The following is a 27024-nucleotide window of genomic DNA, read 5'->3' on the forward strand; positions in this document are numbered from 1 at the left end:
CAGAAGTAGCGCCAGAGGGAAAAAAACCCTGAAAGGGGAAAAAAACTCCACAAAGAATGTTCCTAAAACAGGAACAAAAACGAAGAGAATATCAGCAAGAGCAAATACAGGAAAAAGTATTCTGAACTGACGAGAACCAGCCCAGGAATACGAGGAAGAAGGAGCGAAGACACCATCCGAACAGAAAGTGTTGCAGCGCAAGGAGAGAAAGAATCACAGCCCTTAAATACCAACAAACAGGAAACGACCAACAGGAAGTAAAAGGACACCATCTTAGATAGGGAAAAGCACATAGAACAGAATGGACTAGGAACCATAGAGAATAGGGAACAAGGAATGCTGGGAAGAGAAAGGAAACATGGGAAGGAGTAAAAAACATAAAGGAAGGCACAACCAGATGTCCAAGAAAAGAAGAAAAGAACAGGTGAGTGGGGGGGTCAGATATACCTATCAACGCGGTGAACAGCAAAAGAACGAGGCCCCATGCCCAATTTGGGGCCTCTGTAAGCACACAGCAGACTGGGGGCGCGTCGCGTCAGATAAACGCGTGCTGTGGCCCGAGCCGAAGGTTCGGTTCGTGCCGCGTGCAGCGGCGCGACAATTAGTAGCTCGGGGTGATTTCCATTGAATAGAAGTAGCTCTTATTACTTAAAAGTTTGAGATCCCTGATCTATATTCAGCAGTAGACAAGTCACATTCCTGCCTGTCAGTGTATCAACCAGATTCAGGGGTTGGCGACTAGGTCTTTGCCAACCCGGTAAAGAGAGGAATTACCAGGATAAGCCACAACCAAGCCATCTGGGTCACCAGCAGGTGTAGAAAACATAAGCAAATACCCCAGTGAGGAATCCCTTGAGCCTTCAGTCGTTTGTATATCACTAAGGGCTTGATTTAGATCTTTGCTGATGCGTGATGGTGCTGGATATCCTGTCCGCCGAAATATATATCCGATAGGACATGATGGGATTTATATTTCGCCTGACAGGTAGCCTTCACTGTATTGATGGAGTAACTCATCTGCCAAGATCTAAATCAGGCCCTAAAGCAGGGTCAACAACTATGACCTACAAAAATATCAAATCCACCACATCTCCTCCCACTTCATCATCATGAGCAGAATAGTAAAGTCCTTTATAAAAGATGGAAAAGACTTCTGAGATGTCCATACAATGTATGCAGATTTTTTCCCATCCATCATGGACTCCACTGTGGGTACTAGTGCTTCCGTTTGTCTAGCTTGCAAGTCAGAACCACAACTAGCTTCCTTTTTAGTTACTTCATGTACATAGTTGAAATTCTCTTTTTTTATCTGCAAGCATTCAAGGCGTGGGGTCCTATTGAAGATGTTTTCAGTTCTTTAATTGATTCTTCCCGATGGGAACCTACATCTTTACAGTCTTCCTTGCTATAGCTGAGTCTCACATCAACAGGTCCCTCAAATGTGCCCATAACATTTGGTCTGAGGACGCGCAGTTCTCTTATTTACCTCAATTTGTTCTGAAGTGAGATCTCTCTGTTGATTGGGGTTTTTTGTTTGCAACCATTTCTATTCCACAACTACAATGGTGGTGGCACATGTCTAACATCCAGGCCTAGTGCAATTGAGAGGGGAATATGTAACTTTTGAGAACTTTCCAAAACTAAATATCAAGAATCGGGAGGCTTCTAGTCAGAAATGAATTGATCTGTAAACAAGTTCCATGGGCACTTGAGAACCCTGAATTTCTTCTCTTTTGCATGAGTCCAACATCATATATTAATTGAGTTAGGATCTACCATGACATTATGTTGAAAAACCCTACAAAAAACTAATAGTAATTTAGATAACAGGAAAAGGAAGCTCAGTTTAGGTGCATCTACAGATCCAAAGTTAGTTTAGAATCCAGCATCTTCAATTTAGCTAGGTGAGTGGATGTGGGAAGGATTTAGGGGAGGGCGGAAATAGGGCATCTGCAGAAGAGTGACAGCTGCCCCACCAACTACCCTCCTCATGGGTCTATAATCTCATTTAGAGTTGTCAAAGCAGCTTTGGTCCCAACACTGGAGCTGGCCACTGAATGTAGATCTTTTATTATTAACTTTAATGAGGTGATATTTTTTAAAACAATATTTGGCACACAATATTTATGTCATATGATATCGTAGGTGCATTCCCAGGTTTACCAAGTTTAGTAAATGTGGAAATGCGTCAGGTATGGAGCCACTCAAAGCCCCGCAAAATGGTTTTGCATGTTTTTAAAAATATGACTTAGAGGTTTGCATCACTCATTTGCCATTATGCGGGGTGCAAGCATGACGTAACTCTCTTGTAAATATACCCTTAAATTCCTGACAATACCTACTGAGCTAGGACGGAACTCCACTTCGACCATATTGGGGTCAAGCGATCTCATTTATTCCATCTAAGGAGAAGTTTCCTACTGAGCACTCCATATTCAGAGGAAGGATACCATCAACTGATTTTGGCACATTCACAAAATACACCTCATTCACACAGCACTTTTATACTTGCCTGAATAGCTCTAAATGTTTCCATTGGCTTATCAGTTGATGGTGTGAGTGATCCACTGCTCTTTCTGCTCTACAGTCCACTGTGTAAGTTGAAGTACCTTGTGTTGTATGCACATAAATAATTTACCATACACTGGCTTATTTGTGCTCCGATGTGTAAGCACCTAGGTCTGCTTAATTAGTAAGTGACTTCATAGATAGGAAACTAAGCATACAAGTTTAATCATGTGGTCAACTGCAGGGCCACAGCTGACTGAAGGTACAATGGAATAAAATATTAATAATCCAGGATTTGTAAAGCATGGCAAATCACTTGTGAGGGTCTCGAGGAGCTGAATTGAAGGCACGGGTAGATTAAGTGATTTGCCCAGAATCACTGGATGTTGAACCGACGCCAAGACTCCAACCTGGTTTCCTAGCTCTAAAGTCGGCAACTCAGGCCGTTACACCACACACCACTCTCCAAGACTTACTGCCTGAATAAAGAAAGAGGCACTCACACCATCTTTCATGATTAAAGAAAGGTCGTACAAATATGCCAGTGTGGAAGTGATCACGAAAATACTGAATCCTACGATGGTTGTCATTCAATCGACAAAGACCGTATCATACAGAATTAGCTGGTGTAATGAAAGTCATGACTAAGCTTACAGTAACAATTATGGAGACAAAAACTTGTGTCAGTAATTTTGAGATTCCAGTGTAACCCATGATGGTGTAAAGAAGGCCAAGATGCCTGCAAGAGAAATGACAGAGATGAGGAATAGAAACAGGCATGGGTACTTACACATTGTGGTCTGATGGAGAACAGTGAGATAGAGGCAACCTTGTATGTCAGGTTTCTAGAATCATGGACACCTACAATCATGAAAATTAGAATGCTGTGTGAATTGAAAAACGAGACAGCATACAAGATTCCATCATGGCCCATCAAAAATTGTCAACTTCTTTTGCCCACTAAGCTTTCTTCATAAAATACTGATTTTGGACTATGCTAAGAAAAATCCACAGGTAGTACGGGGAGGTTGGAGAGTATCTTTCATGTAAAACTGGGTGAGACTAAATACTGATATAGTTCTTTTGCAAGAGGTCCAAATTTACACCTTTATAGACAAGAAATTGCAACAAAATTGGATTGGTGAACAGTGCCAGAATCTTTATTTACATCATAAAGAGACAAAGCCAGAAAATATTTATATCAGCAAGGTTAAGAATTGTGTATGTAAATTGACCTATACCCAATACAATAGTTAGAAGTTGATTTTCTGGCTATATTTTTGTAAGTCTATATTTAAAACACAAAGGTTTGGTAGAATTCAGATGGAACACAGGTGTATTAGAATATACAATACATGGTCCTGTGACTGCCCCTATTTTTGGCATATACAGAAAGCGCTACTTTAAATTCACCTAATACTAGATTGGTCATAGAAGGAAACTTCAATCTACCTTTTATTCAGGTTAATGGTCAAAAGAATAGCAAGTTATAGCCATCAAGGACTATAAATCGCTCTTATCCAACCACCAAGATCGTTGGGGATTTCATCACTCAGCAGTGCAAAAAAAACACTTTATTTTCCTTCCGTACGAATCCTGGTCGTGTAGTGATTATTTATTGGTTGCTTCAAATTAAAATCACCTAGGAAGGTTGAATTCCTGGTTATCAAACCTAGATGTTTGTGGCATCACACTCAAGTAGGAAAATCACGGGAATTCAATGAGAGATTGAATAAGGATCCACAAAATATACTAAAGTTTTGAGATAGGTGTCAGTCCTTATTTGGTCTTTTTGTTAATAGAAAAGGGGACGCGTTCTAGGTCGATGGACCTTTCAACTACGATTAGGATAACTCCACCATAAGTCCTTAACTTCTTAGTAATCACATTAACATAAACAGTAGACATCAATGAATAGCTCAGGAATCAATAATCTTCACACACCATGACCTATTTGGTCATGAATAACCACACCATTTAGTAAAGTTAGAAATTTTATTTCCCTAAATTAACAATGCTGAAATCATGTAAATCAAACATAAACATCCACAAACAACACTGGTTGACCAAATCTTCTAAAGAATCTCAGCTTAGCTAAGGCATTGATAGTTAAACCTTCCCGAATCACAGTACAAATCAACAACAAGAATAACTGTGCATTAGATATAGCATACATTAGGTTTCAGCAAATGAACAGATGCAAATTCTTCCAGTTAGTAAATTGTCAGCATCTCCAGTGTGTCCTTATCTAACATCCTGATTAGAATAGCATGTTTGTGCCTCATGCAAAACAGTTTTAGTCAAAAGTTAATTTGAAATACATATAACTATAGCTCTAACAAAAATTACCAGTTGGTACATAGAATAACTAGGATTATCTACAACAAGACAATTAAATTTTTATACCTCTCCTCAATATGGATCAGGAAGCTGCAATTCTCTTCGGCAGTTGGACATCCGTCTGGTCTGCATCAGCAAGGGGCAATGGAAGGGGATGGTTCAGACACAGGAGTCTCTACGCAATCTGAACCATAAAGCAAATCTTTAAAGGCAGCATCAAATTATTTAGCCATCAAGCCATGGAGAAGTGAAGTAGTGGAGTGACCCTTTCTCCTCTGTGCAGTCGGGGTAAGTCAAAACCACCTAAGGTATTTCCCACATTACCATTGGTCAGAAAATCGTACGTTTATAGTTAGTCCAATTAAAGCTTAAGTTGAAATCTATGATATAACTAAACTAACTTTCAAAGTTGATGATTGATTCTTCTTCTTCCATTCCCATCGTCCGACTCATCAGATAACCTTCTTGTATGCATCCTTACTCTAGTCAGTGCGTCCACTGTTAGTTCCTGGGAACAACGCCGTCTCACACATCGTTAACAGTTGTAACCATTTTAGATACAGCATGATTCTACAAGCAGTTCTCATGAGAAAGTTAAAGGCTGCTGCTACATGTTTGGTCAACCTTCAGTTAGAACAATACACCTTTATTTTCGAAACATGAATTCACAATTTCATTCAGACATTGCATTTTAATATGAGACTGTGCAATACTTAGGCTCAGACCTCGCTAACTTAAGGCCTACAATCAATAAGTACATAGCATTAAATCATGAATATGACACACTACTGTAAAATTATTATTCATATATGTTTCTGAATAAACATTAGCTTGTATTTAGTAAAACATTACATATTTATGACCGCCACTCAAGTGGGCACATTTTCCAAATCGCCTACTATTTTCTATGTTAAATAATTTTTATGCAAAATCATAACTCGTAATACATAATGTTTATTAGTAATACGTTCAGCGTTCACATGGGTCAACTGTTACACATTCCGATACTTTATCACAAAAAGTCATTAAAGGAAAGGAGTGTAGGAGAAACATATAAAAACAAGAGGCACCACAAGTTGGTATAACTATTCAGAGAACAGTTTGAACATTTAGATCTCTCAAATATGTACATAAGAATTCTCTCAGGAAAAAGTCTTACAAAGAGTTTAATCAGAGGAACTAAAGAAATCTGCAGTGTGAATAAAAAAGGATGCCTTCTAGCAAATTGCCTCAAGAATAAAGAAATCAATATAGTTTATTACAGCTTGAAAATCTACAAAGGTTGTGGTATCTACCAAGGACACAGTAGTGATCCAGATGCTTAAGGATTTCTATGAGGGATTTTATTTCCTTGAGTGAAACAAAGTCTTGGATCAAAAATGATGACCAGAATGGACTTTGCCTCCCTGACTTGTCTCCTTTGCATAGGAACATCCTAGAGGAGTCGTTGAAGGAGGGAGAATTCAGGAGACAAATGAAGAATTACTGGTCAGGGCTAGTGACTGGATAAGAGATATCTGAAAATACGGCTTTCCAGGTGCATCTGGAATCTTATTGTTAGAGTTTTGAATTTTAGGGCCAGTGGTAAGGAGTTCGCAACGGGGAGAAATATCTTAATTTCTCTCTGTTTTTTCCTCTTTCTATGTGTGCTGCAGGATGCAGCACACATAGGAGGAAACACCTCCATTGATTGTTTTTGTGCAGGAAGGTGTCCCTTCCTGCAGAAAAACAATCATTCCCACAATGCAGGCACCCTTGCACCAAGGTGCAAGGGTTACTTGCGCTGGCGCATGGCAGTAATTTGTGCACCAATGCAGGGGAGAGGACAGAAATGTGCTGTATCTTGCGGATAAGGCACATTTCTGCCCTTTCCTTGTAGGTAGGGCAGCGCAGCAAGGTACTTGCTATGCCTCCCTGCACCACGGGCGTTGTAAATATGGCCCTGAATGTAGATTGGCTTTGAGAGGGTTGAGAATAGAGGGGCATATTTGCAATCTTTTGATGAAGAGCAGCGCCGCAGGACTTCTTTCAGCACTGCCCTGCATCAAAAGAAAAGGGCAGGAATGCACCATATCTACAGGGTAGGATGCATTCTTGTCCTTTTCCCCTGGCTGGCGCACTATGGGCTGCTATGCACCAATGCAGGCCCCCTTACAACTTGGTGCAAGCACCTTCCTGTACAAAAACCATCACAAAAGCCGTTTTCCTCTTTTTATGTGTGCTGCAGAATGCAGCGCACATAGAAAAAAAAGTGAGGAGAAAAAATATATTTCTCTTTGTTGCAACCCCTTACACCTCCTCTGGGGAGGCGTAGGCTTTTGATGCATTCCCAGGTTTACAAATCCTTATAAATCTGGGAATGTGTCAAAATCTATGGGTGATGTGCCTTTGACGCAGAGTGAGGAAACGCAGCGACTTGCACTGTATTCCCTTACTCTATGTATACAATGCCATGTAAACTCACGTAAAGTGGCTTTGCATGGCCTTGTAGATATGGACCTGCAGCCTACACCCTCGGTGACGTCGGAACCGTTGGTGATGCACCAGAGGCGCAACAACTTGTAAATATGGCCCAGAGTGAGGTAGTTCAGCAAGAATAGCATTTAGAAAGTCTAAGCATGGCATTAGAAGGGCATGGGCTGCACAATCCCAATGAAGAGTGGGCACAAATGGCTTAATTTTTGTTTAGATCCTGTAGATGGATAAAGGTTGCTTTAGTGACATTATTCATATATTGATATCGCAACCAAGGACAAACGTATATCAATCACCACCTGACCTTCCATAGACCCTCCAGACTTTGCGCTCTGCCTCCCTCTCCATCGCTCACACCCCTGCATCCGCCACAGCAACAGTGGAGTTCATTCCTTCTCCGACCTCGCCCGAAATCCTGGAACAGTTGATCCATTCACCTGAGGACCTATCCCTCCCTCTACGAAGGGGACTCAGGACCTGGCTCTTCGACTGAAGCCCCAGAGCAGCCTGAACCTAGCGCCTGGATGCCCTCACAGGTGATTAGTACGCTCTATAAATCCTGATTGATTGATTGATGTGTAGGGAGGGAGAGGGCCCATTTAAAACCAGGTATGGTTATTGTATATGGAACTGAAGGTGAAGAATTAGAGATTTTAGGCTTGATTACGACCTTGGTAGAGTGGATTACTCCGTCTCAAATGTGACGGCTATCCCGCCTGCCGCATTACAAGTTCCATTACATCCTATGTTACTTGTAACATGGCGGACTGTATATCTGTCACATTTGGGACGAAGTAATCCCCTCTGCCAAGGTCGTAATCAGGGCCTGTCAATACTTTATTGAGAGTCATATGAATTCAGTCTTTAGTTGTAAAGTTAGAGGACATTTTTGGCCCTTGAGGACTGCATGTTTAGGAGACCACAGCAAAGAGTGAAAATGGTCTGTGAAGTGGAGTTTTTCAGATAGACTTGGGTTCTGTAGGCATATTAGTGGGTTGTGGCATCTGTCCACTTGAACAGTTCGCTCAGTGATCCCTTACACTGGTTGAAGCATGTTGAGGCTAAAATGGAAGCTTGTGAGATCTCACGGGTGTGTGAAATGGGATCCCAGGTTTTGTGGCTTATCTACACTGCTTGACATTGATTAGATAGAAAGGAGGAGATCGAATCAAGAGCTGATCCTCTGATTTCCATGTGACGTACAAGTAAGGTGATAAGGGCCCCGTGTGGTATCGAATGCCGTTGTGTGGTTGAGAACAATCAGAAGCCACGAGTCGTCTCCATCAAGATTTCAATGCCATCAACTAGGATTTTTGAGCAATCAATCCAATATTGCAGCCTGCACAGAATTCTAATTGGTGGGATGTAAGGAGGTTCTCTGAGGGTACCAAAATGTCACAAATAAAGTTAAAGGTAGTTGCAAGGGGACAGAGGTTGAGGCTTCTATAGTCGTGAGCCGTGAAAAAGGGATAAACCAAGTTGAATCCTTGTTTTAAAGGCCTGTTTCTGTTAGTCTTAGCACAGGAACACTTGGTGAGTAGGTATGTGCTTCATAAAAACACCCATCCATCCATTCATTCATAGAGATCCTCATAACTCATATAATTTGACGTTAAGGAAGAAATTAGATTGCATTATGTGGGAAAATGGCACACAGAAATGTTAGTTATATAGGGTAATGCTACCACTACGGAATTTAACAATTTTAAACTTAATTATCATATCAGTACATATGAACTCAATATAATGCGAACTTGGATCCCTGTCCGAAGCTGAGGCTGTTTTTGCTGTCATCCAGAATGTCTGTGTCACCTGTAATTTACCTCTTAATCTAAGTTATTTTGTAAGAATTCATGTTAGCACAATCAGACGAGGGGGATGCTGAAGTGGTGAGTGCAATTTGATATCTACTCTCATGTTTCAATGAAATATTCAATTAAAAGATTTGAAGAAAAGAAGGATTATATCTCTTCAGTAACAGAGCTTTTGTTCTGATCATTGCAGTATTCCAATTTTCTTCAATACAAATTTGCAACAAAACATATAGGGCCTGATTTAAGAAAAGTGGTGTTACATTACATGTAGCACCACCTTTCTGACAGCCGCCTTGCCCCCCCTACAGCCACCATGCGTGTGCTGCATTTAATATGCGGCGCACCATGGCGCAAGGTAGGGGCAATGACGTAAAAATGTTTCATGCTATTGTTGTACTTTGCAGGATTAGCACCAAAAATGTTGGTGCTAATCCCGAAAAGTACAAAGAGGCCCATTATAAATAAGGTGTGCCTCCTTTTAATGTCAGCTTTATGCAGGTGTTAAAAATGACACTAAAACTTATGCAGTGGAATCTCACCGATTCCACTGCACCATTTTTGTGGGCCCCCTAGTGGGGGAAAGCCCCCCTAGCATTCATTATGCCTGGCGCAGGCATAATGTGGCGCAAGGGGTTACAAAGTGGCACAATGCATGCATTACACCACTTTGTAAATCTGGCGCAGCAAATTTGGCCCCATTGAGCCACATTAGTGTAAAAAAATGACGCTAAAGTGGTGCAAAGAGGCGCTGGCCCTCTAAAATCTGGGCCATAATTTATTGCCGGTCATTCAGGGCACTTAATAGATATGGGAAAGGGAGAGAATCTTTCTACAAATACACATTAAAAGAGTGAAGAACAAGAGACATATTACAAGAAAGTGGTGTATCGGTCCCGATGCTCCACTTTTCTAGCGTGCCCCTTACCCCACCTAATGACACCCTGGTAGCGCCATATTTAAAATGTGGTGCACCACGCCGATCGTTAGCACAATAGCGTCAACATTTTGATGCTATTATGGCGCGTTGCTGCATTAGCATCAAAAATGTTGACGCTAGTGCAGCAAAGCACAGGGAGGCCCATTGATTTCAATGGGTGCGTCATTTTATCGCCTGCTCTCAGCAGGCGCTAAAAATGACGTCAAAAATGGCACAGTGAAATGCTGTAAATTCACTGCACTATGGACCTCTCTGCTTTGGAACGCCCCCCTTGCATATATTATGCCTGACGCAAGTATTATGTGGCACAAGGGGTTACAAAGTGGTGCAATGCAAGCATTGCACCACTTTGTAAATATGGCATGGGGATAAATGCCACCTCAGTGCCGCCTTAGCTTAAAAAACAAATAACACTATGGCGGCGCTAAGATGGCACTAGGGGCTTGTAAATGTGCCCCTAAATCTTTTGATAGTGATGAGTAAGAAACTTGGCCAGGTAGGCACAAGCAGTGTTGCGCTACGGTGTTTCAGCATCTGCCCAATGTCCTCATCATAGGTGCCATTTTAAGAAGAGATCAGACAGGGCAGAGGTACATTCTACCTACCCCTAGTGCTACCTCGCTTTTGCTGGCTCTACTCAGGTGTTATCGGATGAGCCATTTCCATAGTGCACACATCAACCGCTCTCTTTCCTTAGATGGTCCTGTGCAGATGGTGTCAACTATGGTTTGTTGAGTAAGAAACCATAGTAAAGTTAAAATTATGTACAGTTGTAAAACATAATTTTATGTTTGGTTTCTGAATACATTCCTACAAAAGTAAAGGCCAAGGGTAAATGTTGCTTACCCTTTTTTTAAAAAGTAGGGTCACCATGTTTCAGCACCATTCGCCTTAGGGGAAAAGGGGATCCATACTAGCATGGGTTTTAAGTCGATGTGTGACATCATATACGTCTGCTTAAATATAGATGGTACTTTAGAATAGTGGCTGCTGCTACTGAACAGGGGTGGCGGGGTGGGGGGGAGATAAAATAATAATAATAAAAAAATGAATACATAAAAAAAAAACTTCACTCTTTCTTCTGGAGACACGTCCCCTCCATCCTCGTCCCGTCAGCACACAGGTTCCCAGCCAATCACGACGTTGCTGTCACCAGCATGACAGCAGCGTCGTGATTGGTGTGAGCAGCCTTGTTCGGCGCTAACCCAGGGAGTAGGGGCCCGGTGCACTTTCTCCTCCTGGCTGTTCAATACAGCGGGGTGGAGAAGGGCAAAGTGCGCATGTCTGTCTGGCTGGCCAAACAAAGATGCTCACTTATTGTGCACATAAAACTCCCCCTCCACCCCAGCCCAGCCCACCCCGCCCCGGCTCCCAGGAAAATAAAATGATAATAACGCTTTGTTATGGTCATTTTATTTTTCCTTTCCCTTCTCCTTGAAAGCAGCGGGCGACGTTCCTCTGCCTTAGTGGAGGAGCCGCCCCTGCTTTAGAATGGACTTGCACACTTGGGTCTTGCAGCTGGATGAAACTTTTCTGTAGCCATTAGTGACCTAGATGCATATGAGCCTGTGGTTAGTTGCATTTGGGCCAAGTGTCATTGCCAAACACTATGAATGACTCATGCTCCGTGGGGTCCAAATACATGTATAAACTTTACCGCATTCACGTGTTTAAATTAATGTGCAGTCCCATTTTAGTGCTAAAATTAGTGTGTTCCAAAGGTCTTGTAAATCAGTTTTAAGAAGTAAAAAATATGTTCTTTTCTCCAGCATGGACCATTTCTGGGCCATTGGAACATGTTCATTGCGTGATCTCATCAACATAGCATGTGGCTACTTACGAAACCGGCCTATTACTTTTGTGATATGCCTGCATCCGCGATGCCACTATTGCCATGGTCGCATGGGTAACTTATCACATTAGTAGAACAACAAGCGTGGTGTCACAACTACCATAGGCTCACTTGATGATATAAAATGTTTTCCTCTTGCAATTGCTACAGGGGTGACACCGCCCCCGCTTACCCCAACCCACCAGGCCACCATGGTGTCTGCTATAGGGTCAATCCTTCAACTATTATCAAAGTTTGTGTATTTCTTCTTTCAGGGACAGGTTCTTTACATGAGGTTATGGGGTATATTTATGAGAGGCTCGCCCTGCTGCTGTGTCACTTTTGGTGATGCACCGGCAGCAGAAACCTTTACACCATCTCTATGAGACCACACAAAAACACTTTAGGCCAGATTTACAATATTTTAGCACAGGGTAGTGCCGCAAGCCTTCTTGCTGCACTGCCCTGCATAAAAGAAGAGGGCAGGAATGCTCTGTATCTAAGAGATGCAATGCATTCCTTTGTTTTTCCCCTACGCTGGTGCACAAATTGCACCTTTCTGCACAAAAAGAATCCCAAGAGGAGTTGTCCTCTTTCTATGTGTGCTGCAAAATGCAGCACACATAGAAGGAGGAAAAAACAGGGAGAAAAAAATATATTTCTCCCCTTTGCGTCACTTCTACTCCACGGGTGTTGCGTGGGAACACCCACACAACACCCATGGAAACGCCTCCCCGACACAAAGTAAGGCAACAGAGCAACTTGCGCTGCGTAGCCTTACTTCATATCTACAAGGCCACGTACAGCCACTCAAAGTGGCTTTGCGTGGCCTTGTAAATATGGGTCAGCAGCCTGCGCCGCCAATGCATCAAAAAAAGTGACGCATCGGTGACACAGGCCACTTGTAAATCTGGGCCTTTGCGTTGCTTTGTATGGCCTCATAGATACGGAGTAAGTCAAGGTAGCGCAATCTGCTGTGTTGCCTTACTCTGCATTAGGGAGGCGTTCTATGGACGTTGCGGTAGGTTTCCCACGCAACACCTATGTTTTTTGGATGCATCCCCAGATTTACAAGGTCATGTAAACCTGGGGATGCGTCAAAACCTTACGCCTTGCCAGGGGAGGCGCAACAAGGAGAAATATCTTAATTTCTCCTTTTTTCCTCTTTCTATGTGCGCTGCATCCTGCAGCGTACATAGAAAGAGGAAATCGTCTCCCAGGATCGTTTTTGTGCAGAAAGGTGTCCCTTCCTGCACGAAAATAATCCTGCGTACAACACAGGCTCCAGTGCACCATGGTGCAAGGGTGCCTGCGATAGCGCTAGGCTGCCGAAACTGCACCAGTGCAGGGAGAAGGGACAGGAATGCGCCGTATTGCATAAATACAGTGCATTGCTGCCCTTTCCTTTTGACGTAGTGCAGCGCAGCGAGGCGACTTGCTGAGCTGCCCTGTATCAAAGGGCTGTAAATGTGGGCCAAAGTCTATAGAATTCAGCACAGGGTCTTATTAAACTGTTAAACAATCTATGTGATCAACCATATGATCTGGAGACCCTCAATCAATCAATCAATCAATCAAAAAATGTGTATAGCGCGCTACTCACCCGGAGGGTCTCAAGGCGCTGGGGGGAGGGGGGGGACCGCTACTGCTCAAACAGCCAGGTCTTGAGTTGCTTCCTGAAGGAGAGGTGGTCGTGGGTCAGACGGAGGTGGATGGGGAGGGAGTTCCACGTCTTGGCTGCCAAGTAGGAGAAGGATCTTCCTCCCGTGGTGGCTTTTCTAATGCGTGGCACGGCGGCGAGGGCGTGGCTGGTCGATCGTAGCTGGCGGGTGGGAGTGTAGAAGGTCAGGCGGTTGTTGAGGTACCTGGGGCCCAGGTCGTGGAGGGCCTTGTGTGCGTGGGTGAGGAGGCGGAACGTGATTCTCTTGCTGACGGGGAGCCAGTGCAAGTCTCTCAGGTGTCCGGAGATGTGGCTGTGTCGGGGGATGTCAAGGATGAGGCGTGCGGAGGCGTTCTGGATACGTTGGAGTCTTTTCTGTAGTTTGACCGTGGTTCCGGTGTAGAGGGTGTTACCGTAGTCCAGTCGGCTGGTGACGAGTGCCTGGGTGACCGTCTTCCTGGTTTCTGTGGGGATCCATCGGAAGATCTTTCGGACCATGCGTAGGATGTTGAAGCATGATGAAGAGACGGCGTTGACTTGTCTGGTCATCAAGAGGGAGGAGTCCAGGATGAAGCCCAGGTTGCGTGCGTGGTCCGTTGGTTTGGGTGCGCTGCCCAGGGCAGGGGGCCACCAGGAGTCGTCCCAGGCAGAGGGTGATGATCCAAGGATGAGGACTTCCGTCTTGTCTGAGTTCAGTTTCAGGCGGCTGTTCATCATCCACTCGGCTACGTTTTTCATCCCTTCGTGCAGGTTGGTTCTGGCGGTGGCTGGGTCGTTGGTGAGGGAGAGGATCAGCTGGGTGTCGTCGGCGTAGGAGATGATGTTGAGGTTGTGATGGCGTGCGATGGCTGCGAGGGGGCTCATGTAGACGTTGAAGAGGGTGGGGCTGAGTGATGATCCTTGTGGTACGCCGCAGATGACTTCGGTGGCCTCGGATCTGAACGGGGGGAGGCGGACTCTCTGGGTTCTTCCGGTGAGGAACGAGATGATCCACTCTAGAGCCTTCTCTTGAATTCCGATGTTGCTGAGGCGCTGCACTAGGGTGCGGTGGCAGACCGTGTCGAACGCTGCGGAGAGGTCCAGGAGGATGAGGGCTGCTGTTTCCCCGTTGTCGAGCAGGGCTCGGATGTCGTCAGTGGCTGCGATGAGGGCGGTCTCGGTGCTGTGGTTGGCTCGGAAGCCGGACTGTGAGTGGTCGAGGGATCCATTAGTCTCGAGGAAGGCGGCCAGCTGTCTGTTGACAGTCTTCTCGATGACTTTGGCAGGAAACGGGAGGAGCGAGATGGGGCGGTAGTTCTTGAGGTCGGTGGGGTCTGCTGATGGTTTCTTCAGGAGGGCGCTGAGTTCGGCATGCTTCCAGCTCTCCGGATAGGTGGCGGTGTTGAAGGAGCAATTGATGATGTCCCGGAGATGGGGTGCGATGACGGAGTCGGCCTTGTTGAAGACGTGGTGGGGGCATGGGTCGGTTGGTGATCCGGAATGGATAGTGTTCATCGTATGGATGGTGTCTTCGGTGCTGACCAGGGTCCAGGCGCGGAGGGTGGTGTTGGGGGGCGTCGGTTTGGTGGTTGGGTACGTGGTCTGTGCGCCGAAGCTGTTGTGTATGTCGGCGATCTTGCGGTGAAAGAACGAGGCGAGTGAGTCGCAGAGGTCTTGTGAGGGGGTGATGTCGTTGTTTTCGGCGCTGGGGTTGGAGAGCTCTTTGACGATGCTGAAGAGTTCCTTGCTGTTGTGTGCGTTGTTGTCTAGTCGTTCTTTGAATACTGTCTTCTTGGTGGTGTGGATCAGCTGGTGGTGTTTACGGGACGCGTACTTGAGGGCGGTCATGTTGTCTGTAGTCGGGTTTTTCCGCCAGGCTTTCTCGAGGGTGCGGCAGTTCTTCTTGGAGTTCTTGAGGTCGTTGTTGAACCAGGAGGCTTTCTTGCTGTTGGGCCTGATGTGATGGGTTTTCAGAGGTGCGAGGTTGTCAGCGCAGTTGGTGATCCACTGTGTAAGGTTGTTGGCTGCTTGGTTGGGGTCCGTTGAGCTGGCGGGAGGGTTTTGGTTCAGTGATGTGGAGAGCTGGTCGGTGGTGATCTTGTTCCAGCTTCTGCGGGGAGCCTGTTGTGGGTGGTGGTGAGTCGTGGTTTTTCTGAAGCTGAAGTGGACGCAGCTGTGGTCTGTCCAGTGGAGTCCGGTGGAGTGGCTGAAGGAGATGTACTTGCTGGAGAAGACTGGGTCAAGCGTGTGTCCGGCGTAGTGGGTGGGGGTGTTCACCAGTTGCTTGAGTCCGAGGTTGGCGAGGTTGTCCAGCAGGGTGGTGGTGTTGTTGTCGTTGTTGTTCTCCAGGTGGAAGTTGAGGTCCCCTAGGAGGATGTAGTCGGCGGAGGAGAGGGCGTGAGGGCTGATGAAGTCTGCGATGTCTTCGCTGAATTGTGTGCGGGGTCCTGGGGATCTATAGATGAGGGTGCCTCTGAGTGTGGTCTTGGGGTCGGTGTGAATCTGGAAGTGGAGATGTTCTGCAGCTGTGAGGGTGTCGTCGGAGTTGGTCGTGATGCGGATGGTGTTCTTGTGGACAATGGCGATGCCTCCTCCTGTCTGGTTGATGCGGTCCCTCCGGGTGATCTTGTATCCGTCCGGGATGGCGATGGCGATGTCGGGCGCTGAGGAGGCGTTCATCCAGGTTTCTGTGAGGAAGGCGACGTCTGGAGATGTGGTGTCGAGCAGGTTCCAGAGTTCCACGGCGTGTCTGTGGATGGAGCGGGTGTTAAGCAGGATGCACTTCAGGTGGTTGCTGTTGGTGCTTGGTTTGGCGGGCGCGGTGCGGGTCTGGATGCAGGAGAACTTGCAGGATTGGCAGGTGAAGGGTCCGTGGGTGCGTCTTGGGGCGGCACAGCAGCACCCGGGGATCCGGCCGGTGTTGAGTGCGATGAGGGTGGCGGCTTCGTAGGTCCGGCGGGTGGGCTCGCAGCGGCGGGGGCCAGGGGGTCTGGCGCTGGTCGCGGTCCAGACGCGGACGGGCGCAGACGGGCTTGCCTTTGGCGCGCCTTGGGCGCGCCAGCGGCGCGCCCGCTGTGCGGCCGCTGTGCGGCCGCTGCGCGGCCGCTGCGCACCCTCCATATGAGGGGAAGAGGGAGGGAGGAGCAGCTGGGAGGTGGGAGCAGGGCGGCCAATGGGGAGCAAGGGGGCGGAGCTACCGGAGTGTAGCGGCGGGAAACAAACGGGCGGCGATGGGGTGACGCGACGAGGCTGGAAGAGAAAAAACACAGTGAAGGCAGAAAGGTAAAAACAATACAATACAATACAATACAGTGAACAATACCAGGGGCACAGGCACTCGGGGTATAGCAGAAAGAGCGGACACAGGCACTCGGGCACAACGAAGAGGGTGCTGGCGCTAGGTCACTGGAGGCGGGAAAAGGCAGTCAGGGCACAGGAGCGAGAGCGGTCACACTGGAGGCTGTGAGGCGGTGAGGGGAGCGACCTGCCTGAGAACCAGGGTCAGAGGTTGTGCCAGTCAAGACCCTGGCAGCCTGCATCAAAGACAATGAGTAGTGCCCTGTGGCTCTCGTCATTCACCAGAGGTTCTCTTCACCAGATCATCAACCTGGATCCCAACTGGCACTGAAGTACGCACCCCTGTCGCATGTGGGGCACCACACAAAAACTATTACATACATGTGCACATACCGTACGGACCTTACACACTTTGAGGCACAGGGAGATTTTTGAGTTGCCCAAAAGCACAGAATCATGGTCAATACTAAAGCCCAGATGTCTTCACGTTACCACCAGTGAGGTCATCTCAGCTTCGCTCAGCAGCTTCCTGTCCAAGCGTGTGTGTGTGTGTGGGGGGGGGGGATGGCTGCAGAACTCTGCAACAAGAAGGTGCTGTCAGCCAGAGCTCTGGGGTCCTGGCTTTTGAAGGGTTTTTCCTCATTTGCAGCAATAGGTGGCTATCGCGTCCTGACAGGTCTCTGACAGAGGCCACGTGCATGCATTCACGTTTTGAAACTTTAACAGTGGGGATCTTTAAAATTATCCATTGCAGATTTCAATGAAAGTAAATAATTGTGACAGGCATGAGAATCACAGTGGGTGTTGCACATACAAAACATTCTTGCTTGGAGTGGCTGTGAAAGTTAATTTCTTTATTTATTGTTTAAAGTACAAATACCAGGTGAAGAAAGTAAACGTATTCACCCCCCTCTGTGCGCATGTGCAGACGTGGATCACTCGGTACGCGGGTGTCACCGCGGGCAGGCGGAGCAGAGATGATGCTTCAGAAGTCTTTGAGGGGGTCATTCAGGGTTTTGGAAGGCTGATAGCCCTCCAGCTGGGGTGCTTCATTCGTGTGCGGTAGGGGTACAAAAATCTTTATGTGTACGCAGGAGCCACCTCCAATATCAACCTACAGAATAAGAGAGAATCAACGAAACCGAGTTATTCAAAGAACGGCAAACTGCTGGAAACGTGTCTGTTCACCTGTATAACACCAAGTCCTCAGGGTCAGACTGGGTTACCAAAAGCAGCCCTGGAAAAAAATGCTTAAACCAGCCCAGCTCCCTTCCTTTCCTCGCAAGCATTCTCTTCATCCATCCATCCTCTCTCCCTCGCTTCTTCTCCCCTTTATTTCTGCCTCTCTGGTTGCTTTCTCCCTATCTCCTCTCTCCCTGCGCCTGCTTCTCTCTCCTCTGGGGCCTCCCTGTGCCTGCTGCAATTCACCTTGGGCGCAGAGGCGTTTTAAGGCATGGGCAAAGTGAGTGATTATCCAGGACCCCCACCTTCCAAGGGCCCACCCTAGACAAGTGAACTTTCTCTTTAACTCACCTCAGGATATCTCTGAGGTTCTCTTTCTTTGCCCAGTGTCATGTTAAGGATTTTTAGAACCACTAAAAAGGCCTACTTCGACTGTATTTGATCACATTTCTGGAAATTTGTTTGGTATCATGCCAGCTTGAACAAGCAGAAAATGGGTAAAAAAAAATTAAACTTGTTCCGAATAGGGGCTCCCAAAATTTGTGTTGCCCTCGGCCCAAAAATCCTTAAAATTACACAGCTTGGGGAGCTGCAGAAAGGGCCAGTAGTCCTGGCCTGTAGCCCGCCACCGAAATGCCGGGTGGAATGAAGAGCCTTTACGGCCCTGCAAGTCCTAGTTCTTATGTACTCCGCCGCTGGGAATGATACACCCTGTGGGTTGGGACCGGTAGCTTCAGTGGGGTCAACCCAAAATGTGCTATTAGAGCCTACTGCCCAGTCCTTCCATAAACTGGAAGTTACTCCATCACAAAATAAGCTACGGTTCACTTACTGGTGTGCGTTTTTAGGATGAGGCCTGGAATGGGGGTTCTTGGCTGACATATCTGACCAGCAGCCACTACAGGTTCAATCCCAGTGAAGTAGCAACAACCAGGTTGGAACGGGAGTGACCTGACCATGGACAGCTTGACCCTACAGCATGGAGCGCTGACGCGGAGCAACCCTACTATCGCCACAGCTCCTGCCCTAGAGACAGCACACCAATGGGATTGGCTCAAAAAGCCATAAAAGCCTGCATTCGCCCATGAGACACTGACCTTGTATATCAGACTTATGTATTCTGTAAGAAATGGGGATTTTAATGCAGGTTATTGAACACTCGCCTCACAAAAATTTCTTATGGATGTGATATGTGAGCACAAGTGGATGAGTTAAAACAGTTGAGTTGGGAATTAATGGCGCTGGAGTTTTTACGTGACTATATAGGAAAGTTTAACAAACTGATGACTACCACTTTGGAATAAAAGGGAGATACAATGGCCCAGCATGTCATGCATGGGAACTGGTTTCCTTAAGGCTGCACCAATAACAAGTGACAAGGGGGGTGATTCTAACCCCGGCGGTCTTAGACCGCCGGGGCCAGGGTCGGCGGGAGTACCGCCGACAGACCGGCGGTGCCCCGCAGGGCATTCTGACTGCGGCGCTTTGGCCGCGGTCAGTGCAGGAAAACCGGCGGTCCGCCCGCCGGGAACCGGATGGCGGTAGGGGGGGTTGCGGGGCCCCTGGGGGCCCCTGCAGTGCCCATGCCACTGGCATGGGCACTGCAGGTGCCCCCGTAAGAGGGCCCCTAAATGTATTTCACTGTCTGCTGTGCAGACAGTGAAATACGCGACGGGTGCAACTGCACCCGTCGCACAGCTTCCACTCCGCCGGCTCGATTCCGAGCCGGCTTCATCGTGGAAGCCTCTTTCCCGCTGGGCTGGCGGGCGGCCTGAAGGCGGCCGCCCGCCAGCCCAGCGGGAATGTCAGAATTACCGCCGCGGTCTTTCGACCGCGGAACGGTAACCTGACGCCGGGACTTTGGCGGGCGGCGGTCAGGATGAGGGCCAAGGTGTCTACCAGGGGAATTTTCTTATATTTCCAGGTGGGTATGCCGGGTAATTCGCGAGTGATCAGTGGAAGGGCACGCAACAAGCGAAAGAGTAGGTTTGGAAACAGTGTCATGAGTGGGTCGTGTCAGGAGTGAGAATCACCTAAATAGGGTTGCACATAGTGTTGGCTGCAGTAAAGGGATCCACTTGGTCCTGATGAAAGCCGCATGACCCAATGGCCAGAGAGAGAACTGACTGAAACACGTTGACCTGAATAGACATAGGAGTAATAAATATCTCCATATGTGTCATTTAGCCCTGGTTTCCTTAGGAATAAAGGAAATTGAAGGGATTAGCAGGCTATTTTAAGTGTTTTCATAGAATCCCTAAAAAACAAATAGTAATAACAGCCTCCCTCTCTTTTGGCCCACGGTTGGGTTCAGCCCAGCCGGGAGCATTAGGCCTACTGGATGTGGACTTGATGATGAAGCATGCCACACCAGTTTGATGTAGATGGGGTCCTTTTCAAACATCAAGGTCTTGCCTCATTGATTTGGTTCATTTAGGGATAATCTAGTCATATGGTTGTTCTCCTTTTTAGTGGTTTGACAGACGGTGATTATCATGGAATCTCTCAAGGATCCTCCCCATCCAATGGATCCATCTGTCTCTTTCTCTAACTTTACCTTCACAATGCAATTCAATCCTGCAACAGCTTGACTGATGAAAGATACGGTTTTAAAAGTCCCAAAGTTTGTCCCCATCTTCTTCTCTACTGCAGGCTTCACCTGTAGGAATAAAAAAGGAGGAACATCTTTTCAGTTGAATATACGACTAAGTTTCCATCTCAATAGTTCTAGGACGTCACAGATAGCGCATGATTAAAAAGGTACCTCCAGGATAAGGAAGGGACAGGTAATTCTGTGGCATCTTAGTAGTGCCATTAGTAAGGGAAATAAACACAGATACAGTGGGTTCAGTGTCTTCCCAGCTTGGTGGGTCAGCCATGGTGGTTCCCTTGTAGGAAGGGACCCGTCATGCTCCCCAGTATGGAGAAGTCTTGCAGCCGAGTAGAGCAACACACCATGCCTGCAAGACATATCTTAAGTAACTTCATTTCACACTAGGAAGAATAAACTTGTATTAACTGCCAGTACAGAACTAAAATCTTTTTTAAAGTAACATGTTTTAACCATAACATAATTCAGTATCCAACTGGCCTACCATGGTCTGTAGAGTAACCTTGGGTGTCCAAAGCATGGCTTTAAGGGTAACTAACCAATAACAGCATGAGGCTTCCCAAATATAGAACATTCCCACAAAAGTCACTAGTCTTCTGCTTTTAAGAACAACACTGTCTCATACTGCCTCTCTCCTGCTTGCCCAGTTCCCCTGGTAGATATTTCTACAGCAGATTCATTATTTAAATCTGGGCACTCGTTCACTCCTCCAGGGCGACAGCGATTGCATGTATGCATGCGGTGTCGCTTGCCAGGCTTCCACCGCTTTCTATGGCAATGATCTTCCATCAAGGTGGACACTGTGGAAACCTCTAGCGACAGCTCCACGAATCAGGGCCACTGAGAGCCCGCAAGGGCACATGGACAACTAAATAAACACAGATGGGAAGATTTATCAAGACTTTGCTGTGCCGCCAAGTCAAGCAAAGTGGCGTAAAGCTACACAAAGTCTTGATATGGTATTTACATTCCAATGCAAAACGTCTTAGTTGCTCGTTTTTTGTAGTGCAAACAGCCCATTGTGCTAGATTTCATGAAGAACCTTTCCATGGGTGGTTCTGGAGTGTTCCAAAGTGGACCTACAAATATTTTCAGACCAGGGTTGCATCATGAAATAATGCCTAGTTCAAGCAGGAGAAAAGAAGGAGAAATGTTTTAATTTCTCCTAAGATTTCCAAAATTTCATGTGTGCTGCACCACATAGTAAGTATCCAATGTGGTAAATTTTAAAAAGAATATCTAAACTTACACATTACGGGCACCCAATCAATCCCAAATACTGTCGTAAAAAAACCTGCAACATCATGCTCATAAACATCCTCAAGCAAAGATCACATGTGAACACGAGGGCAGCGCACATGTGCAACCTGGGTCAAGCCAATGGGTGCCACCTTGCGCAACATTAAATAGCTTGTGAAATGGCTTAATTCACAAGTAAGGGAACTGTAGCCAATCTGCGCATCACCCAATAGTGACACTCTGTTTAGATGCTACTGCTAACCAAGTGAAAAACACAGGCCAAGTGTCTGTTTTACCACTACATGGTTTATGGGGAATACCTACCTAGAAGTGTATTTTCAAGTAGTGCATTCCAAGTGATGAGCGTGTTTCCAAGTGCTGAGTGTGTAAGGATAGTGCAAGTGCAACGCCGGTAAGAATTCTGCTTTTCAGAAACCGCCACTCAAGCCTTCGTCACCGGCAGGCTGGACTACAGTAACACTCTTTACAGAGGAATCCCTGCACGCCTCCTGAAGAGACTACAAACAATACAAAACTCAGGGGCAACACTCATCCTTGACGTCCCTAGATGGACTCACATCACCCGCACCTCTAGGAGCTACACATAAAGGATCCGAAGTGACGCCTGGCCTGCACTGGCTAATTAATGAAGCTGCAAAGAAGAGTGGCACTGTGGCCAACAAACGTTAAGCAATGGGCGGGCTCCAAGCCCTTTTTGTAAACAAAAGTGTCTTGCAAGCGAGACGCATGAGCTAGTGCATGCTCTTGCAGGCTTGAGCTTAAAAACGGCGCTGTGTGCCATTCGATGAAAATGAAAGTGGCCCAATGAGTATGTGTTTTGAAAAAGTGCACAAATAAACATGCTTACACTCATTTGCTGTACAGTGGAAAAGTCATATCCCATGTTATCATCATAGAACATTGAAAGCAATGCAATAAAAGGTTCTGCTTGAACCCTCACAACCTGCACCACTCTACTCACAGTAACTATCTGCAGGCTCTGAGGCGTGACGGCCCTGCTGTGTACACCTCATGGCTTACCCTTTACCAGCTCATCCCCCCACCGCCTCCTCACCACAGTGAATTTTTCCCTTTGTTTCTTGAGATAATACATTACCCAGAATGGGACCTGTGTTTCTTTTCTGCTGGAACATATGGCAGCAATGAACATAAACATATTTATTTTCTCCAGCATAATACCTGTGTGCATAGAAAAATTCAGCAAAAGATAGAAATGTATAAACAAATTCAGCATATGTTTTCCATTCTGCAGAAAAATGCTCCTCAAAAGATTATCTTGCAGAGAAGAATATCACGCGCAGTGCTTAATTTGTTAAAAAAAAAGGAGGTACCCAAATTTTTTCTTAGGAAGCCACCACCCACTTCCCCTCACTTCCCCACACTGGCACTGCCCACTGTCTGCATAGAGAATGCCAGACTAGATTGCACTGAGCAAAGCAGCTTCCAACAACAGGTGCTCGGTGCGTCTCACAAACCTATTTTGCGATTCAGTAAATAGATTACCGATTGGCAAAATAGCCTCTGTACATACCAAAATGTTTTTTTAATGCGAATCGGGCCGTTTGCAACAGGAAAAATGGTATGTACATGTGCCCCTAAATGTGCCTTAGACACATGAATACATCACTGGTTGCGACTTCCTAATTGTGAATCGCAAAGATTTGCAATTAGCGAGCTGCAAACAGGATTATTTTTACATGTGGTCCCTGAATCGTAATTACCATTAGCACATATGTGATCATTGCTTTGTGCGCTCTGCAGAGAGTCCAAAGATTGGATGGGCAAGTAAGGGCACCTTTATGGCATAGTGACAGGCACTGAGGAACTCGCATTGCCATCAGCTATCAGTCGTGCTGTCATAAACACCCATCCGATCCTGAACTCACCCGACGCCTGGAGGCGGCCGTAGGCGCTAGATGAAACTCATGCATTACATGGACAATAAAACTTTCAGCAAGACAATTTGAGGGAAAAAAAGCACTCCTAATGAGCAGAGATACATAAAGCATGCAGCCTGTAGTAAATACATCCTATTTGCTTGTAAAGTCAGGAGTTGAAAGACAGGCCCTGATGGGGCCCCAGCAACATTTACAAGTTTCAGGAGCGATGAAGATCAGAAATTAAGAACTTTGCACAACTTTAGCTGGGAAACACATCTTTGCAGATCCCTGGTTTCAGTGCAGTGAATTCAAGATCATGTGCACTCTGCAGCTTGTTGCTTACCAGGTCGCAGTATGCTTGGATTTCAGAGATTTCTTTTCAGAGAAGCCTCCTAACATTTGTGACATGATCGCAGGTCTCTAGGTACAAGGCCAGGGACTGGGAACCTGGGAGAAGGCCCTCTAAGGATGCAACTGCTGCTGGAGTGCAGATGGTTCCAGCTTTTGTGTGGCAGGACCAAACCCATCCGTGGGAGAAAGGGGAGGGGAAGGCGGGACTGATAATCTGTGAAACCTCCAAATATTGCACACAAATTGGAAGGATCATCACAAAAGAAGAGATTGCAAGTTAGTACATGGAGCGTGAACTCTTTCCAGCGTCCCTGGGGCTGGCTGGCAGCCCTTTCCGCAGGTCCTCTCCAGAGTGACTCACTAATGGGTTTAATTTGAAAGTGAGGTCACACGGGTGTCTTAGGTTCTGGGAAACGTCTACCCACGCCCAGGGCTGACTTGTTGGGTTGTAGCTTGAAAGTTGCCAGTTGACATCTAATAGCGCTTAGACAGCGGTTCTGTGCTGCGTTTTCTGGCCTCACCGGTCCGAGCAAACCCAGTGGCTGTGCTGTGGGGATGATCTGAAGAGGGTGTGAGTTTGAACAGGGCTGTAACAATCACTACTGTCTATGGCCTCTCAGCGGCGGGGACGCGGGGTGGGGTTGGTGGTCGCAGAGTTCACTCGGCGCCCAGGACCTCAGTTGGAGTAGCGCCTTGACTGCCCCATGTGGCACCAGCAGAATTAGTTTCACCTTCACGTCGTCTCCTGTACCTGGCCTCTAGAACAAGCGCTGGAGGAGAACAGAGAAGTCCAGTGGTGGACGTGAGGTGTGTGTGGGGCCTGCTTTGGACCCAAATGCCCCGAAGTACGGCATCTCTGAGGTCCCTCTTCCTCCAAACACATCTGTTTTTGCAGCCTTCACATTTTACCTACAGTTCAATGTCGTGCCCAGGGCACAGCCACCAGAACAACTGCTCCCAGTTCATATGTTGCCCCAGTTCACTTTATGCTGTGGAGCGGAAAACTCAATGGAATAAAAGCAAACAGTAATTAAAATGCACATATAAAATGCGACAGGTCGCCAACAAACCTCAGTATTTAATTCTGAGAGCGCCACCGCCGCGCACCAAGTGCATTTTAAAGTTTAAAATCCAACTCTTCCTGGTGCAACTCCCATAGCTCCCAAGTATCCAGGCCTATGAGTGACTAGTCCAGTCCCGGCTTTTTTTCTTTCTGGGGCTAGTAGTCCTGGTTTTCTACTGTTTAAAATAAAACCACACTTCCCAGAATTCCAACTAGTCACACATGGCCCGGGACAAATTGGCAGCTATTCACTCTGAGATTAACTGTGCTCATTGTTGCAATTTAATCTCAGATTTTAAAAGTAATGACTGGCACATTTGATAGAGTTGTTGTATGCACAAGTATTACAGTCAAGTGTTGCCATGTAATATGTTGGACACCTTTACTAACTTTAGTTCTAACTTTTGGGGGGAAAACGCTGTGCATTCTGGGACTCGTAGTTTTATTTTTACTTCCTAAGCACCCAATTAAAAAAAAACAGCCTGCAAAGTGCTTTTCCATATAAAGGCAGGACTAGCTGATGGTGCCACACATGACTTGGTGCCACTTGGCAGCTGTGCCCACCTACCCTTTCACTGCTGCGCCTGTTGTTTCTCTTTTGTGTGGCAGGCTTCTTGTGTTCCCTGCCCCTTCCTTCATTTTCATTTCCGTTGCTTTTTGTATTAAGGGGCATATTTATACTCCGTTTGCGCCGAATTTGCGTCGTTTTTTCCGACGCAAATTCGACACAAAACTAACTCCATATTTATACTTTGGCGTTAGACGCGTCTAGCGTCAAAGTTCATGGAGTTAGCGTCATTTTTTGGCGTGGACACCTTCCTTGCGTTAATGATATGCAAGGTAGGCGTTCCCGTCTAAAAAAATGACTCCGAGGCATGTGCGTCATATTTATACTCCCGGGCAAAAATGACGCCCGGGAGTGGGCGGGTAAAAAAAAATGACGTCTACCCGCGTTAGCGCCGTTTTTTAACGCCTGGGTCAGGGCAGGCGTTAAGGGACCTGTGGGCTCGGAAGGAGCCCAGAGGTGCCCTCCCATGCCCCCAGGGACACCCCCTGCCACCCTTGCCCACCCCAGGAGGACGCCCAAGGATGGAGGGACCCACCCCAGGGACAATAAGGTAAGTTCAGGTAAGTATGTTCTTTTTTTTTTTTGTGGCATAGGGGGGCCTGATTTGTGCCCCCCTACATGCCACTATGCCCAATGACCATGCCCAGGGGACATAAGTCCCCTGGGCATGGCCATTGGGCAAGGGGGCATGACTCCTGTGTTTGCTAAGACAGGAGTCATTTCAATGGGGGTTGGGAGTCGAAAAAAATTACGCAAATCGGGTTGAGGCGAAAAATTTGCCTCAGCCTGACTTGCCCCATTTTTTGACGCCCAATCTCCATATTCCCCTACGCCGGCGCTGCCTGGTGTACGTCGTTTTTTTTCACGCACACCAGGCAGCGCCGGCGGCTAACGTCATTGAATAAATACGACGCCCGCATGGCGCTTCAGAATGGCGTTAGCCGGCGCTAATTTTTTTGACGCAAAACTGCGTTAGCGCAGTTTTGCGTCAAAAAGTATAAATATGGCCCTAAGTGCGTTTGTAGGCATAAAGTGCACCGGAACGCCTTACAAACATCTTAACTAGGGCTCCCGCTTTAATGGTAGCTATGGTTTTTAAAAACATTTCCATCTGTATTTATCCATATTTATTTTTTGGCCATCTTATTGGTATTTTTCCTTTTTTTTTGTGTTTAGAGAATAAATATATTTGTAACATGGTATATTCCCAGAGTTATTTGAGCCAAGAACATGCACTCATACTTTAATGCCTGTCACATTTTAACATT

The 27024-nt window shown here is 46.5% G+C and overlaps 1 protein-coding gene across 2 annotated transcripts; it reads right to left on the bottom strand.

The window, feature by feature from the left end:
- Window positions 1-17674: 17674 nt before the first annotated feature.
- On the bottom strand, window positions 17675-24261 carry LOC138248809 (cystatin-B-like). Of its 2 annotated transcripts, none has more exons than XR_011194644.1 (3): window positions 24118-24261; window positions 20581-20682; window positions 17675-17955 (listed from the first exon to the last, which is right to left on the bottom strand). XR_011194644.1 is itself a non-coding variant. In XM_069202724.1 (3 exons), the coding sequence occupies exons 1-3, from the start codon at window positions 23126-23128 to the stop codon at window positions 17827-17829; spliced, it is 369 nt and encodes a 122-aa protein (XP_069058825.1). In that variant the 5' UTR covers window positions 23129-24261; the 3' UTR covers window positions 17675-17826. The 2 variants fall into 2 exon arrangements, 1 of the variants encoding a protein (XP_069058825.1); XM_069202724.1 differs by having other exon boundaries at window positions 22991-24261.
- Between the last annotated feature and the right edge of the window lie 2763 nt (window positions 24262-27024).

This window comes from Pleurodeles waltl, chromosome 8 (assembly GCF_031143425.1).
Source record: "Pleurodeles waltl isolate 20211129_DDA chromosome 8, aPleWal1.hap1.20221129, whole genome shotgun sequence".
NCBI lineage: Eukaryota > Metazoa > Chordata > Amphibia > Caudata > Salamandridae > Pleurodeles > Pleurodeles waltl.

Bases quoted from the DNA above. Each gene is read 5' to 3' on its own strand.
- LOC138248809 (XM_069202724.1), bottom strand. From the start codon at position 23,128: ATGCTGAATTTGTTTATACATTTCTATCTTTTGCTGAATTTTTCTATG. The intron at 20,683-22,990 runs GTAATGTATTAT...TTATTCCTACAG, and splicing joins AAACACAGGTCCCATTCTGG to GTGAAGCCTGCAGTAGAGAA. The intron at 17,956-20,580 runs GTAAAGTTAGAG...CTTATTCTGTAG, and splicing joins GATTGAATTGCATTGTGAAG to GTTGATATTGGAGGTGGCTC.